This window comes from Carex rostrata, chromosome 18, assembly GCF_964058835.1.
Source record: "Carex rostrata chromosome 18, lpCarRost1.2, whole genome shotgun sequence".
In the NCBI taxonomy this organism is placed as follows: Eukaryota; Viridiplantae; Streptophyta; class Magnoliopsida; order Poales; family Cyperaceae; genus Carex; species Carex rostrata.
In genome coordinates, this window is record NC_135935.1 from 9,253,222 (window position 1) to 9,270,467 (window position 17,246).

At 34.8% G+C, this 17,246-nt stretch overlaps 1 protein-coding gene and 1 pseudogene across 2 annotated transcripts; one reads left to right on the forward strand and one right to left on the reverse strand.

Annotated features, from left to right (window-relative positions):
* The first annotated feature begins 7,177 nt into the window (after positions 1-7,177).
* On the forward strand, positions 7,178-10,174 carry LOC144569486 (pentatricopeptide repeat-containing protein At4g14850 pseudogene; annotated as a pseudogene). Its single transcript, XR_013516071.1, has 2 exons — positions 7,178-9,986; positions 10,056-10,174. The product of XR_013516071.1 is annotated as a pentatricopeptide repeat-containing protein At4g14850 pseudogene (transcript).
* Positions 10,153-13,088, reverse strand: LOC144569487 (folate receptor family protein). The gene is made up of 4 exons (XM_078319860.1): positions 12,880-13,088; positions 12,106-12,467; positions 11,188-11,489; positions 10,153-10,491 (listed from the first exon to the last, which is right to left on the reverse strand). The coding sequence occupies exons 1-4, from the start codon at positions 12,950-12,952 to the stop codon at positions 10,422-10,424; spliced, it is 807 nt and encodes a 268-aa protein (XP_078175986.1). The 5' UTR covers positions 12,953-13,088; the 3' UTR covers positions 10,153-10,421.
* Positions 13,089-17,246: the final 4,158 nt, after the last annotated feature.

Below are 17,246 nucleotides of genomic sequence, written 5' to 3' on the forward strand. Positions count from 1 at the left end.
GTGAAGAGAAAGGGCCGGTCGGGAAACGGCCTTCACTAGGTTAGGTCAAGGTAGCACCTGCACGCATTTAAAATTACGAAAGTAGCCTTCAGGCGAATGTCGGGAAAGCGATTCCTTTTAGGGGTATTTTGGGAAAGAAGGAGACCCGTGGCAGAGTAAGATAGGAGGAGGAAGGGAAACCCGTGGGTGTAGTACATAGATCTTTCTGGTTTCAGGCAACTGGCTGGCGATGCCGTACCTCGGTTGCTGGCTGCTTCCGTTAGTAATATTCTAGAATATTACGTACGATATTTTTTTCGCTTCTAGTTCTATCCAACACCGTTACACCAACAGTTTGTTTTGTGTATTATTACACACTAACATCGATTTTTCGCATCTATTAAATATATGCGCTGGGACTTAAATCTAAGTCTTGCATTAACAAATTGGGATTCTTAACTATTAGGCTACAAAACAAATGTGATGATTTATGAATGGTACTGATTATATAAAAACTTTAAAAAAAAAACAAAATTAAATTAAATTTTTGAAATTATGAAAGTAGCTGAGCACTCCCTAAACTATATGTAGATCCTCCCCTACAGCAAAAACAAATTATAAAGGAAGAATTTTATTCTTTGTTACAAATTAGTCACTTGGATTTAATTTGTTCCTCTATAGTTATTGAATTTATTCCAATGAAATCACCATCTTACCTTTTTTTGTTTAAAATGCTAACAAATTATAAAGGGAGAATTTCATATATACCACTCAAAAATAGAGAAATTACGTATTTATCATTCAAATTTATATAATTACATATTTACCATCTGAAAATCTAATAACTCACATATTTATCCAATATAACTTTAGTATATATCAAATATATCCAAAACTCAAATTAATTGTGTTTAATATTCTTAAAACAATAATTAATCAAGGATTAACTTAGCTCCATCTCTTTCTCTCTTTACACCATTTGAGTTCTCATCAGCTAAAAGACCCACACTATTTTTAACTGAGCTAGTAACAAAACGCGTATTCTCAAACTACTTTGATAACATGTTGCAATATCAGCGTTGACTTTAGTACGAGTTGTTTTGTTGGAAAAAATGAAGTAGTTACATTATTTTTAGACGATCAAGCTGGAGATGGAATACTAATCTCCATGTCCGCTATCCTTCTCTTTGAGTTTCAACATGAGATATGAGATGAGGAGAGAGTTTCAGTATAAAGGAGAAAGTTACGTCAAAAAAAAAAGAGGGAAATATGTGTGCAGAAGAGGAATAGGTAGAGAAGAAGAAGAGACTAAATGACTTATTAATTATATTTTATATAATATTAAACTTAAATGATCTCATTTTTCGATTAATTGGATAAATATGTGAGTTAATATATTTTTAGATGGTAAATACGTAATTATAGAAATTTGGATAGTAAATACATAATTTCACAGATTTTGAGTGGTATATATGAAATTCTCCCATAAAAATGACATTGAGATGGACGAGCATACTTCATTTTGGATGAAAAAAATAATGAAATTGACTTAATTTAAACAAATAAAAAGTTTAATGTTTACATAGAGACAAGTTAAACTTGAGTGACCAATTCGTAACAAACGATAATGTTTAGTGGTCTCCAGCAAAATTTACTCTATTAATAATAATTTAGTCACAATTATCAAATAATTTTCTTGTGAACAGATAACTAACTTTTAATCTAGTCACTAAAGATAATTGTTTTTAGAGTAAAAGATGGAATGTTCAAATTTTAAATTAAGGTCTTTATAAATATGTAAGGTAGGAGATTGTTTTCATCTTTATCTTAAAAATAATTAAATAATTATGTACGTACCTTTATCTCAAATGTGAAAACTTTTTTACTCCAATTCCTTGAGATTTATTTGTCGTGAATGTTGTTCCCTTTGCATACGCGCTTTGGAATTCAGCTTATAGAATATGTAAATAAAAAATTTAGAACTCCTGATAATTATACTCCAAACAAAATCTCCGAACGTGTCACCCAAATAATTTAACAAAAAAAACTTCGAATGTTATATAACTTTTATTTCCAATGCTAATATCCAAACATTTAAAGCTCTATTTATAACATTTTACAATGATACTTGCATGCATTTTAAACCTCTGTTTACAAGAATTAAAATTCTAAATTTGTATAATTTTAACTCTTAACTACTTATGTTTTCAAACCAAAAACGAAAAGATTCATTTCATCCACTTTTTTTTTATTTTTTCTCTGATCATTCTCATCCATTTTCTCGACAACCCGTGATGAATTTTGCGAATCTAAAAGTATGAACATTTTTTACTCGATTTTTTCTTTCAAATGAGATCCATGAAGAATAATTTTCGAGTTATATTTGTGTCGTAGTTTTTTTTACCACTTCAAATCTTTGTGACTTTCAATTTTTTTAATTTTGCTTCAAAATAATTTAAACCTCATGTACAAGCATATAAACTGTTGGGTTTTGGGGTAACCAAAACCCGTTTAGGCTTAAGCTGCGGAAAGAACGTAAAACAAAAAATTTACTTCTAACTTAAGCCAAGGATTAAACGGGGTATGTCAGGAAACTTTCCAAGGCGGTCCACCTTCAGTATTCCTTTGGCATCAAAACCCAATTGAATCCTTTTACAGATCTACTCCATGATTGATTTCTAAAACTTTAATCTACTTACCAATTAAATAGATTAATATAACATATTTATACCTTGTTTCCAAATCACAGTTGGAATGCAGACCGAGCGAGTAGAGCTACATCACGGGAATGATTCTACTCGGAGCACCAAACGTATGGTGCCTCTATAGGTTATCCACCAGGACTAACCAGAGAGCGGTTTATTTCTTTTGCCAGAAATACCGTAAACCGCAGAATTCTGCAAAAAACACTATTCACGAAGAAAAAGACGAAAACCCGTAAACACGAATTTTTGGTTACTCAGTTTCACAAATAAGCAAAACTGACATACCGCGAAATTTGGGAAAATACTATTCATCAATCCCGTAAATATACTTCACAACAACCCGCAAGATTATACGTCAACTACGTATAACTTTCTTTTCTCAACCGAAACACTATTTGGGAGAGAAACCGAGAAAAAGAGAAAATACCGATTCGATTCGACACGAAACGATACGAGTGAATTAGTGGTTTTTCTCTCTACATGCACCCCTCTATTTATAGCCTCTAAAATGGTGTGAAAATACCAAAATACCCCTATGACAAGGCATGCCACCTAGGGGGTGAGGTGTCATGTGGATAGGATTGATGACGTGTCATCTGGATAGGATCGATGACGTGTCATGCGGATAAGGACAAATCTGAAAAGGCCCGAATGCCCTCGGCCCGAATACAAATAATATTTGTATAATTATTCTGAACAATTATATTTCTTGCGGTTGTTGTTTCGGTAACTTTTATACAACGTAACGTGTACGTTTATAAATTAAATGTTTGTTTTTGCTTGTCATCTTATATGACATTTATAATTTAATTATAACACGTATAATTAATTATAACCATCTTACTATTGATCATAACCAATTTATAATCAATCACAATAAGATTCTCTGATTAACTCCTATATGGTGTGACCCAATAGGATCTGTGTTACGTTGGTAAATAGAGTTAAAACCATTTTAACTTCTATAATCATGAGAGGCATCTGGCAAAACGCATCATGACCATCCAATTACACAGATGATGTTGTACAGTACAATATCACGATCCAGTAAACAATTTACTTGTGTCAGTTCTTTTGTCACATAGCTATCAGATTAGTTTCAAGGTAGGTGTGTGTCATCCTTGTAAACTTAATATTTTCTTGATCTTGAGCAGATTATCAAATATGATTACTCTTGTAATCATACCGCGCGCTGATAATCTTACTCTATCAAGGGGCCCAGTGATGCTATAGCTCGTATAGAGATACGAGGGACAATAGTACTTTTGGTAAACCATCACTACCTCAGCTAAGCCATGTATACCGAAGAGCTACCGTTATAACTGCATTTTACCGACAACGTTTGATAACAATCACACATATACATTTCTGAGTAGGAAAGATGAATACCTCATACTTTAGAACTTAACACTGAATGAAACCATTAATGACACGAACACAATTCTGTATAATGTTTCATTCGGGGTCTGTCAGATATCATGTTCCTGGAACATATATCTATGTGATTAAAATGACAACTCATTGTCTATGGTCTGTAAAACTTGACCATCATTTAATCCACATACTAACCTTATCGTGGTAATTAGTGTTCCTGCTAATTACCTTGGTCAGTGACTTTTTAGAGTATATATCATCTATATTATGAAGTTTCACAATTCCAGTCATGAACTCAAAATGATTCATAAATACAATAATACTCAAGGCAACAAAATGATATTAATCATTTAATTCATGAACAAAGCTTTATATAATCAATTATCGTATTATTGACTTCTAGATTATTACGCTAATATAAACCTCATTAATAACACTTTAAATCTCTATAATAAAATATATAAATCTCATGTACAAGCATATAAACCTCACTAATAACACTTTAAATCTCTAGAATAAAACATATAAACCTCATGTACAAAAAACTAAAACCTCACTGCATTTACAAAGCTCATTTACAAAGCATTAAAAATTTTAATGGTTGTAGACTGAGATTTAAAAACTTGAAAATTTAAAGTGCTCATGAGTTTTACTTTAAAAAAAAATGACTTTAAAATGACTCAAAAATATTTCTTCATGGATCTTATTTGAAAGATAAAATCGAATATAAAACGTTCATATTTTTAGATTCGTAAAATTCATCATGGATTGTTGGAAAAATAAATTATAATGATCAGAGAAAAAATAAAAAAAAGTTGGTGAAAGGAATCTTTATATTTTTAGCTTGAAGACAAAAGTAGTTAGGAGTTAAAACTATACAGATTTAGAATTTTAATACTTATAGACATAGATTTATATGCTTGCGAGTAGCATTGTAAAATATTATAAACATGGCTTTAAATGTTTGGATATTAGCGCTGAAAATGGAAGTTAGATAACATTGGAATTTTTTTCTGTTAAATTATTTGGAGAATGCGCTTGAATATAATGGCTCGGGGTACCAAAATATTTCTCTAAAGTAAAATATAGAAAATGACTGCTTCCGTTAGTAATATTCTAGAATATTACGTAGGAGATTTTTTTTCGCTTCTATCCAACAGTTTGTTTTATTACACACTAACATCGATTTTTCGTATCTATTCCATATTTTTATTGAAAAATAATTAAATATAGAGGAGGGTTCAAATGCCTCCATGTTTTTGTGCCTTCATCATGCCTCCATTTCTCTCCATCATTTTCAAAGTTCAAACAGTCGATCCGAACTGCTCAACCTAACCTCCATACTAAAATATGTTTGGAGACCAAATTTTATATTTTTAGAAATTTTTTTACTATTTTTTTTAGATAGGTACAAAAATACTGTTTTTAGATGGTTCAGATTTACTGATTTTGTACCTATCTAAAAAAATAGTAAAAAAATTCCTAAAAATATAAAATTTGGTCTCCAAACATATTTTAGTATGGAGGTTAGATTGAGCGGTTCGGATCGACTGTTTGAACTTTGAAAATGATAGAGAGAGATGGAGGCATAATGGAGGCACAAAAACATGGAGGCATTTGAACCCTCCTCTTAAATATATGGCTGGGACTTAAATCTAAGTCTTGCATTAACAAATTGGGATTCTTAACTATTAGGCTACAAAACAAATGTGAATATGTGATGATTTATGAAGGGTACTAATTGTATAAAAACTTAAAAAAAAAACAAAAATTAAATAAAATTTTAATACACACAATTAAAATTTTGAAATTATGAAAGTAACTGAACACTCCCTAGACTATATGTAGATCTACCCCTGCGGCAAAAACAAACGGCCTTTGATTAGTCATTTCATTTTTTTTTATAGTAATTAGGGTAAATTTTGTTCTTTATCACGAATTAGTCACTCAGTTTTAATTTATTCCTTTATAGTTATTGAATTTATTCCAATAAAATCACCATGTTACCTTTTTTGTTTAAAATGCTAACAAAATATAAAATGATATTGAGATGGATGAGCATACTTCATTAATATTTTGGACGGAAAAAGTAATGGAATTGACTTGATTTAAACACATAAAAAATTTAATGTTTATATAGGAACAAATTAAATTTGAGTGACCAATTTGTAACAAACGATAATATTTAGTGGCCTCTGGCAAAATTTACCCTAGTAATAATAATTTGGTCACAATTGTCAAATAATTTTCTTATGAACAAATAATTAGTTTTTAGTCTAGTCACTAAAGATAATTGTTTTTAGAGTAAAAGATTCGAATGTTCAAAATTTAAATTAAGTTCTTTATAAATATTTAATGTAGAAAATTGGTCCCATCTTTATCTTAAAAATAATTAAATAATTATGTACGTACCTTTATCTGAAATGTGAAAACTTTTGACTCCAATTTCTTGAAATTTATTTGTCGTGAATCTTTGCATACGCACTTATGGAATTCAGCTAATGGAATATGTAAATAAAAAGTTTAGGAGGAGTCTTTTGTTAAAATAAAAAATAGAAAATGAGTGACGATCGGATCCATCCATATCAAAGTTTGTCTGACTCGCCTCTTGGCTTCACCAATTAAACCTTAAAAATCAACTTATTGAAATGAAGTATAGTGTATAGAGTCAGAGACATCTAGTTTGACAGAATTATAATATAAATAAAATGAAGTGTTTATACTTGACATCTAGTTTGACAGAATCATAATATAAATTAATTTGTCCAGAGAATAAGATAGTTTATTTATAACAGTGAAGCAATTTAATAATGTTGTGTACCAGCTTAATTTCGATGATGATCAAAAGAAAGAATCATAAAGCTAAAGGAATATAAATTGAACCAGCAAAATTAATTCATCTACTTTCATACATACAATAAATTAAAGGGCAAAAGGACTTAAACAAATCAAAAGAAGTTTATTTCTCTGCGAATATCCATGTTATTCAATAGATACAGTGGTGGAGCCACATCCACATGAGTTCATAAGAAAACACATGCTTTGAGTTCACAAGTTCATTGTGCGCTGCGTGAAGCGAAACTAGTTCTGTCAATATCGTTACCTCTTCTTCACTACTTCCCTCCTGAGTCCTGAGTCCTGGCAAGTGGCAACGGTCGGTTCCGAGACGGTAACCATTTTTGAATGGGGGAAAACTTAGATGAAGGTTTGTCGCCTCACACTTCCCCATCTCTCTCATTCTCATTCTCATTCTCTTTCTCTTTTCAAACGCTGCTCTCACTTCTCCTCTATTGCTCTCTTGATTCAAGACCAGCCAATTCCTAACTCCAACCTTAACCCCACTTACAAACCTTTACCCTCTATCTCCCCAAATTTAACCCTCCAATCAACAACCCAACTGCATACCCACTTACTCAAACTGGGCGTCTCCAGTACCCCGCCCCAGTGCAACCAGTTAATCTCTCTTTACACCAAGCACCACCTCCCTTCGCATGCCCGCAACCTGTTTGATGAAATTACTGACCCAGATGTAATATCCTTTTCCTCCCTAATCTCATGTTACACACAGAATCATCTCCACCAAAATGCATTTCTTGCCTTCCGGTCCATGCGGGCCCATGCTGTCAGCTTCAACCACTTCACACTTCCAACATTAGTCAAATCATGTACCGTCTCTTACAACCTCTTCATGGGAACCCAAATCCATGCCATTGCCATTGTTACAGGGTTAGATCTAGATGTGTACGTGACAAATTCTCTAATCACAATGTATGGTGGCTTTGGGTTGTTGAGTCTTTCAAGGAGGTTATTTGAAGACATGCATGAAAGGAATATTATTTCTTGGAACGGGTTGCTTGCTGGTTATGTTACCAACGGAAAATTTGAGGAAGCCATAATGTTTTTCAGAGAGATGATAATAGAGGGGCTTAGACCGAATGAACGCGGGTTTTCTTGTGTTGTAAATGCATGCACAGAGTCTGGAGATCTTGACTCGGGTCAGGCGATTCACGGATTCCTAATCCAGCTAGGGTACGACTCTGACCCATTTACTGCCAATTCATTGGTCAGCATGTATGCTAAGTTGGGTGATTTGCGTGCTGCAGAAATAATTTTTGAGAAGTCGGCTTTACTGGATATTGTTTCATGGAATGCAATGATTGCCGGGTGTGTGCTAAATGAGCAAAACTCTAGGGCTTTGCAACTATTAAAGAGTATGAGATCATGTGGCATTGTACCAGATTTCTTGACTTTATCTAGTATTCTAAAAGCTTGTGCTGGTTGTAGGGATGTCGATTTGGGCAAGCAAATACATGGTTATTTGATAAAAACAGATCCGGGTCTGGATCCATATGCTGGTTCTGGGCTAGTTGATTTGTATGCGAAATGTGGGCTCTTTGATGATTCAATCAGGGCTTTTGATTCAATGAAAGACAAGGATCTGATAACATGGAATGCCCTAATCTCTGGATGTTCACATAATGAGAAACACGAGGAGGCATTATCTTATTTCTGTAAATTGAGAGAAGATGGTTGTGATATTAATCATACGACATTGTCAGCCATTCTCAAAGAGGCAAGAATCAACACCAAAGAGATTCATGCCTTAGCAACAAAATCAGGTTTCTTAACCGATCCACATGTAGTAAATGATTTAATCAATTCTTATGGAAAGTGCAGTTCCTTAACAGATGCGGGTCAAGTTTTTGATGAGTGCATGATTGATGATGTCATAGTCTTTACTTCTATGATGAGCATTTTATCTCAAGGCGGTCAAGGTGAAGAGGCAATAAAAACATTCACAAATATGCTCAGGAAAAACCTCAAACATGATGCATTTGTTTTAAGTAGTCTTTTAGACACCTGCTCAAGTTTATCAGCTTACGAGCAAGGGAGACAAATACATGCAATTGTAGTCAAGACATGTTTTATGCATGATATATTTGTGGAAAATGCATTACTTGACATGTATGCAAAGTGTGGAAGCATAGAGGAGGCAACTTTTGCCTTTGATCATATACCTGAAAAGGGGGTTGTTTCTTGGTCAGCTATGATTGGTGCCCTTGCACAACATGGCCGAGCCAAAGCTGCATTAGATTTGTTTCAGAAAATGGTACACCAAGGTGTAATGCCAAATCATGTAACGATGACAAGCGTCCTTTATGCGTGTAGCCATGCAGGGCTCGTAGATGAAGGGAAGAGATATTTTGAATCCATGAGAGAGGCATTTGGGATAGAACAAACCCAAGAGCACTATGGTTGTATGGTTGATCTCCTTGGTCGTGCCGGGAAACTAAATGATGCAAAGGAGTTAGTGAATGAAATGCCATTTGAGGCCAATGCAAAGATATGGAGCTCCCTTTTGGGTGCTGCGAGGGCTCATGGAGACCCTGAGCTCGGCGAGCTGGCAGCTCAACAGTTATTTAATGTAGAGCCCAACAAGTCAGGATCACATGTTCTCTTGGCGAACCTCTATGCTTCGTCAGGCATGTGGGACGGAGTTGCACGTACCAGGCACTCGATGCAAAAACGGGGGGTTGTAAAGGACCCTGCAATGAGTTGGATAGAGGAAAAATGAGGTGCATACATTTATTGTAGGAGATAGGAGTCATGCAAGGTCAGGTCAAGATAGATTTATGCTAAGTTGGATGAATTGGGTAAGGAGATGGCAAAAATGGGATATGTACCTCTGGTGGAGGTGGACTTGGATGATGTTCTCTTTCTCTCTCAGCACAGCAAGAGGCTCCCCATAAGGGTGAAGAAGAATATCAGGGTTTGTAAAGATTAAGATTGTCATTATTTCCAAGATTGTTTCAAGAGAGATTGTTGTTCGAGATGTAAGCTGGTTTCATCATTTTAGAGATGGGAGTTGTTCGTGCAACGATTATTGGTGATGTGGAGTGATTTGTTAATTGCATTTTTTCTTTTTTTGTGCTGGATTGGATAATTAATGGACCAATTAATGGTTGAAAAACAGCCATTCTCAAATGAAACCCATAGATATTGGATAATTAATGGAATAGATTTTGGTTTTCTAATGTAATATAATATAGTAATATGAGATACAATTGAGATGAGGAACGTAGTCAAACAAATAAGGAAGCAAGTAATGCTACAAAAGATAGTGCACGCTGCACCCCAACTGTTCCTTTAATTTGTCCAAATCAAGTAATGCTACAATTGACTAGAATCAGTCGTCTCTCCAATGTTTCGCATTTTACACCCAACAAAAAGGATCCATCTACATCTAAGACTAAACATCTTCTAAATAATAAGACCTTAGATACATAGCTTACAAGCACAGCAAATAGTAGAAAGCAAAAAAAAAAAAAAAAAAAAATTGTGTGCTTCTAAAATCTTACTAACTTATCTTCTTCGAGCAGCAGCGCGAATAGCTGCTGCCTTTCTCTGACTTTGGCTGTAGCTCTTCCTTTTACTGCATGAATAATGATATATCAGAAGGAACTTTTAAACCAACATGTTTCATTACAGGGACCTTTCTGTGCTGTTTTTCATGCAAAGGCGACTAATTACTACAAATTTAAAGTTAATCGGACAAATCTGGGCTCGATTGGGTATTTGGATGAGCACCACAGTCCACAGGTCAGATACTAATTTAGTGCCCTTATAATCAGGCCTGCTACAGTCACCATGGCAACAAAAAACTCCAGGATTGGAAATAAATACAGCTTTGAGAAGAATAATTGGCTAGAGAAATTAAGTTGCACATAAGTTCACTGCAGCAGTGCTGGTCAATTCTATGTATGTACATGACCATATATTAACAACTGAGCTAATTAAAAAGGTAAATTACATTAAGGATAATTTCCTGTCCAGCCTGCATACCCTGGAGACACTAATATATGTACTCCTAAAAATGAGATATCACATAACCCCAACTCAACATTGACATATCCAACCTACCACTACATAGCATGAAAATGTATCACCTCTACCTTACCTCTTTCATCTGAAAAAGGCCCAACTTACCCTTTCTTTTCTCCAGCTACGAGTGAAGGATAGATAAATTTGAGGTATGGCTTGGCAATTTTTTGGAAAATGATAAAAGATAAATAGAAGGGAAATGTAAAGTGTTTATGCTTTTAGGGGTATCCAAGAACAGTTTTCTAACCTTATGTAAACAAGCCCAGCTGTAAGCACCATTCCTCCAATGGCCCAAGAGACCCTCTCAAGTCCCCAAAAGGAAGCATTCTGTGCATCAAATGCTGAACCATGTTCAGATGACCTCCACGAATTAGCAATCGAGTCAAGGCTCTCCTTCCCACCATAGCAAAACTGCCTATCCACCTCATCAGATGCTAAGCTATCATTTTGCACAGAAAATCCCGTGAGGTAACATAGCTCAGTGCCATTAGAAGCCCATTTGCTTAGTTTTCCACATACAATATCATTCATACTACATGGAGACAAAATCTGCATAGTAAATACATAAACCACGAAATGAAGTTCCACAAAGACTCAATTAAGATTCAATTTTACTAATTAAGGCAAAATTTACCATTAGCTGTGTTGTTCTCTCTCATTTAACCCATTTAAACCTCAGTTTAAGCCAAGAAAAGATGTTTAAATCATTTGAATTGGTACAGGAACATTCAATCCAAGTCATAATCAACCAATTCATATTGGTTTGGGACCATATTGATATGCACTTCAAACTTTGGTGTTTATCCTATTAGTATCCATTGCAGGCACCAATAAATAGTATGCGCAAACTAAAGTAGCAATCTTACTCCTATAGTATCGGTAGCTTTTGAACTGCTTACTTTTAACTTATCATTTTTTTTAATACTAATATGGAGACATGTAAGTATCAGACTTGCAAGGACCGGTTCATCCAAATGGGACGTGACTTGTACCAATAGGATGGTGAATGATGTACCTAACTTGACAAACATGAGTCACCAGACAATACCAACAAAGTTTACTAAGATTCACTGATACCAGTGCATACTAACTAGCTCGGTAACTCTGTAATTATTATTTTCAGGAACACACTGAAGCTCACAAACAAGCACATAGAAATGCGCACCTGTGTCTTCATATCCAGAGAGAAATATGCGCTAGAGCACTCATTGAAAACCTTGTCGCAAAACGACTCACATATCTGTGGCAGGCCGGAATGGGTGCCTACAGTTGGGTCGCAAATGGAGCACTCCAGTAACTCCCACAGATGGAGGCATCCGCTGCTTCCCTCTCCAGTGGAGGCAAGCTTTCTGACACTTATTGAGGCCGAGTAGGTCTGGGTTATGTCACAACAGGTGTTATGTCTAAAAACCCTACAAAGGGTTAAGTCCCTTAGTCCCTTTGGAGCTTTTCTAGGCTTTTGACCTTCGATTACAAATGGAGGAAACCGGCCTCCTTGAGAAATGCATAGTCCATTATCTTTCCCTCCTATATATAAGAGTGAAAAAGGAGATCTAAATTATCTCTACTTAATTCTATACTTGGGGGCATGTACTGGTACTAGACCTAGATGAAACAGAATTAGGAAATCAGGATTTAGACTTAAGTTTAACAATTAGAAATTCTAGTATTTGGATGTCAATTATCTAGATACGAAACCGAAATATAATTCCCAGTAAGTGCAAATATCTGTGGTCCAAACCAATGGGACAGTGTTTGCACTGCTAATGTAATGGCCAAAGTTTAACAATTTAATAATTCTAAGATGTGCATCATACTAGTCCCAACAGTAAAACTAATTTATCTTAATCCATGAGTTCCCTCCAAAACAATTTCATTACGCTATCTAATTGAACATGATGACTTGGCGAGATTTATGTGAGAAAGCGAGAGGGATTACCAAAGGAGGAAGGGATGAATAGATTGGTGAAGAAAAGAAGAAGAAGCGGAGGCCAAAGAGAGAGCGATTCCATCGATCGAGCTGTGATAGCCTTCGGAGAGGAGACAGGACTCAGGAGTCAGGAGAGGTGGTAGTCGCTTCTTCACAGGCGTCCGGTCCACGGTGCACCGCAGTGAAGTCATTCCAACGAGGCGGCGACTACAGTTTACAAACGCCAAGTAATTGGAAACGGGTCCCACTGATCAGAAGAACTAAGCAGGCCCAAACCCGACACGCTGACTAGCTTGGGCTTACTTTACACTTATACCAGGTTGAAAAATTGGGCTTCAATTCTAAATGGTAACATTACATCACAACAATTTTTATTCACATTCGAAGATCGCCTCTAAATTCTAATGTTGATTATGAACAGAATGTTCTTAGTTTGTACTTGTAGTATTCAATATACAAGCAGTAAGTGTACCAAAGGAGCAGCCAAGCAAGCCCGCTTCATTCCTTTTTTTTATCTTTCAGTTAAAATCTCTAATATGTACCCAACTCTTTTGAATTTTTATCTAAACAAATTACCTTGTTAAAATAGGACAGTCATGTTTATGCATCCACTTATTTTTATCTAAACATTAATTCTTCTCGTATAATATATATATATATAGAGAGAGAGAAAGAGAGAGAGAGAGATGGGCTATGGTGCATTGCAATGCATGGAGGGGTTTGTGCATTGGACCATAAATCTAAAATTCAAAATCCAAATGACTGATCCAAACTGTTCATCTTGTTCTCCATATTAATATGTGCTTGGAGACCAAATTTTACATTTTTCTGAATTTTTTTACTATTTATTAAGTATTTTACAAAATTGTTGATCCAACGGTGGCTTAACAAAACAGTAAAATCAGTAGCCACCGTTGGATCAACAATTTTGTAAAATACTTAATAAATAGTAAAAAAATTCAGAAAAATGTAAAATTTGGTCTCCAAGCACATATTAATATGGAGAACAAGATGAACGGTTTGGATCGGCCATTTGAATTTTGAATTTTAGATTTATGGTCCAATGCACAAACTCTTCCATGCATTGCAATGCACCATAGCCCATCTCTCTCTCTCTCTATATATTAATAATAGAATGGAGATATGATGAGTGTCGATCTCACATCCAGCGTGTATAAGGAACTCCCGTGTACTATTCGTGATAATTATATACGGCTTGGCATGCAAATAATTATATACTCAAACAATAACATAAAAGCAATCACAACCACAAACACATAACAGGGAATAATTTAGACCTATATATAAAATAGAAATAAATACAAGAATGATTGATTGTAAGATATTAAATTTCACCATACTATATATATATAATATTAGTTGGAACTTGGAACGAATCAAAATCATTCTAATATGATAACCTTTAATGAGAATAAAATTAACCAAGGCAGCAGCAGTGTAACGAACTATATATATTTAAGCAATCTCATATCTTAATATGTGGAAACACAACCTTAAATCTTGAATAGAATTGAGTACCTGAAACCAACATAAGTGAAAACAAGTGAGAAAAAATTTCTTGGTCCAGTATCAACCCATAAATTTAAAGTTCAAAGGATGGTATTAAATACCTGTGACCTGTCAGTAGGTAAATTTGTAATACTAAAATAATTTTGCAAAAGCATTGATCATTAAAAGAGTTAAGAAGGCATAATTGATAAATTAATACTCAATTAATCTTACTTGACTCTTAATGCATTATTGATATTGGAGAGCTATATCAGATTGGGCACAAACCAAGTATCCACTGAATCAAAAGGGCAAGGCAGCACCTCAGTTGTACCATCTCCTATGTCATATCTACAAAGATATCGCGTGGATTCCAGGAAGTAAATGCAATTCCCTTTGAATCCAACAATGTTACTCGCACTGAGAGATAACCCACTGTTAAATGTTAAAAACAACATTTGGTCACCGATATCACTAATTTTCAGCCAACAAGGTTTCTCTTCACTATCACCGAAATAAAGACAGTATATAACAAAGTGGCACTGCTCAGCCTTATAATATTGGAACAACCTTAGAATCTTTCCTCCTGACTCGACCATAATTGTGAAACCCTCTAGAAGAGGGTATGTGCCCTCAGGTGGTGCGACTTGATAAGCCAATTTTTTTTGTTTCAATATCAATAACATTCATAATGCCAGTATCTATGTCGCTCCTAAAGTATTGCCCCATATACTATGCATTACCAATGTAGAGATCGGCGACCTCTTCTACATAGACCCAATCGTCAGCCTTAAGTCGCCAAAAAGCCATCATATTGGTATTTCCTGACATGACGACAATATCACCGCCTTCAATTGGTTCCGGACCATGGAGCCAAGCACCGCAGACATTAACGGCATCCAGGACATGGACCTGATCACAATCACATATGCTAATCACTCACAAATATGCAGTGAATCCCCAATTTATACCCTAAACATTGCATGTCATACTGAAAACCCTGAACAGCACCTTATCAAGGCATGATTGAATATCATAATGAAAACCCTGAACAGTACCTACTAAGGCATGATTGCAATACCGACCTTAACCTAAATTCAACCAAAAAACAATTATTGAAGTTCAACACAAAGAAAATAGTTCATACATGCAAAAATTCAACAAAAAAGGAATCCAACAAAGCACAATCAGAAAAGACAAAAGGTTCTCATCAACCAAAAAAGGAAGTTCAGCAAAGGAAGAAACATACCACATTTGAGAAAGGGACTAATAACACAATTATAACCAAATTCTAACCCTATTCAACCAAATTAAAAACCCAAACAGAAAAGAAGGTTCACAACAACTAAAGAACATTATTTAACACATTTAAAAAACTGGTTCTTCCCCTATTCTCCCAATTAAAAAGCCCAAACAGTGTAGAGGGTCTCAGCAACTCAACACTGGTTCTTACCCTATCACAATAGCAATCACACAAAGTTCAAGCATTATTCAAACTCAGCACAGCACAAATTCAGAACATCATTTAACACAACAAATAAGACCACAATTAGGTTCAGCACAGAACAAAACTAAAAAATTAGGTTCAGATCAGCAATTAAGCAAATGCAAATACCAAAGAAGACACAAAAATATCACCAAAAGTCCAAAACTAAGAACTTTTTGGTAAATATTACCAATATTAAATTTGGTTCAGTACAATAGGAGACACAAAAAAGTTTTTTTAAGAAAAAGAACACTCACAAAGTATCAAGATGTAACAACAAAAACCACAGAATTTTTTGTTCTAGGTGGTCTATATAAAAACACTGTTCGTAAATAAAAATCATTAAAATAAAGAGCTAAACCCTAAAATATTGTTTGTAACTTTAATAGATATTAACAAAAATAAATTCTGACCTTGGTGCTGAGAGAGGGTGTGGAGGTGCAGCAGCGGTGGTCTGGACGAGGTGGCGCTGGGTAAATTTAAGTCTTTTACTATTTCCATTTTTTTTTTTAGAAATTTAAGTAGTAGTTTGCAATTTTGACTGTTTTGGGGGTTGCAAAGATTAAATAGAAAGGCTTGTTAGTCAGGATTTTTACTAGGAGTAGGCAAAGAAAATGACACTGTACTGGTAAGTAGTACTGGTACTACACAAATACTGAAGTACACAGCAACAGTAAGCTTTAAAGCTTTAAAATTACACAGTACTATTAGTCTGTTACCATTTACCAATACCCATTCACAATAAACAAATTAATTAGAAAACTAACCAAACAGTGGAGAAGAGCGGCGGGGGCAGATATGTAGAGGCCGGAGAGCCGCAGGGGCCTGGAACTTGTTATTTATTTACATTAAGTTTGAATTAGAGATTCTTGTTCCTAGTTATCATATATGTACAGTTTCTCTTGCTTGTTATTATGATACTTGTACGTTGTGCCTTGGAAGTTCTTATGTACTAGTTTTTGTGTGTGGTAGAATTTCTTTCAGTTCTGTTATATTCAAAGGTGTTTTTTTTTTATCATTTTCCCATAAATTACTAACCCTCAAAGACACGCACGCAGAGACCAAACAACAACAGTTTGTACATGTATAAATATAAGCACTTTGATGCTCTACTGCATGACTAGACAAATATTAATATAAGCATCAAACGACAGTTTAAACATGTAAATCCAGTTACGGGTTAAATATAGTTGTCAGTGCATAAATCAGTTACGGGTTAAATATAGTTGTCAGTGCATAAATCGGGCTAATAGATGGCAAACATTATCACTCAAATGAATGTCAGCTCGGGGTTTAGTTACCCATCTAAGCTCCCAACCAAGCAACCGATGGCTATTAGTAATCCTAATTTCACCTTTTTAGTGACGATCAGTCCTTGCTG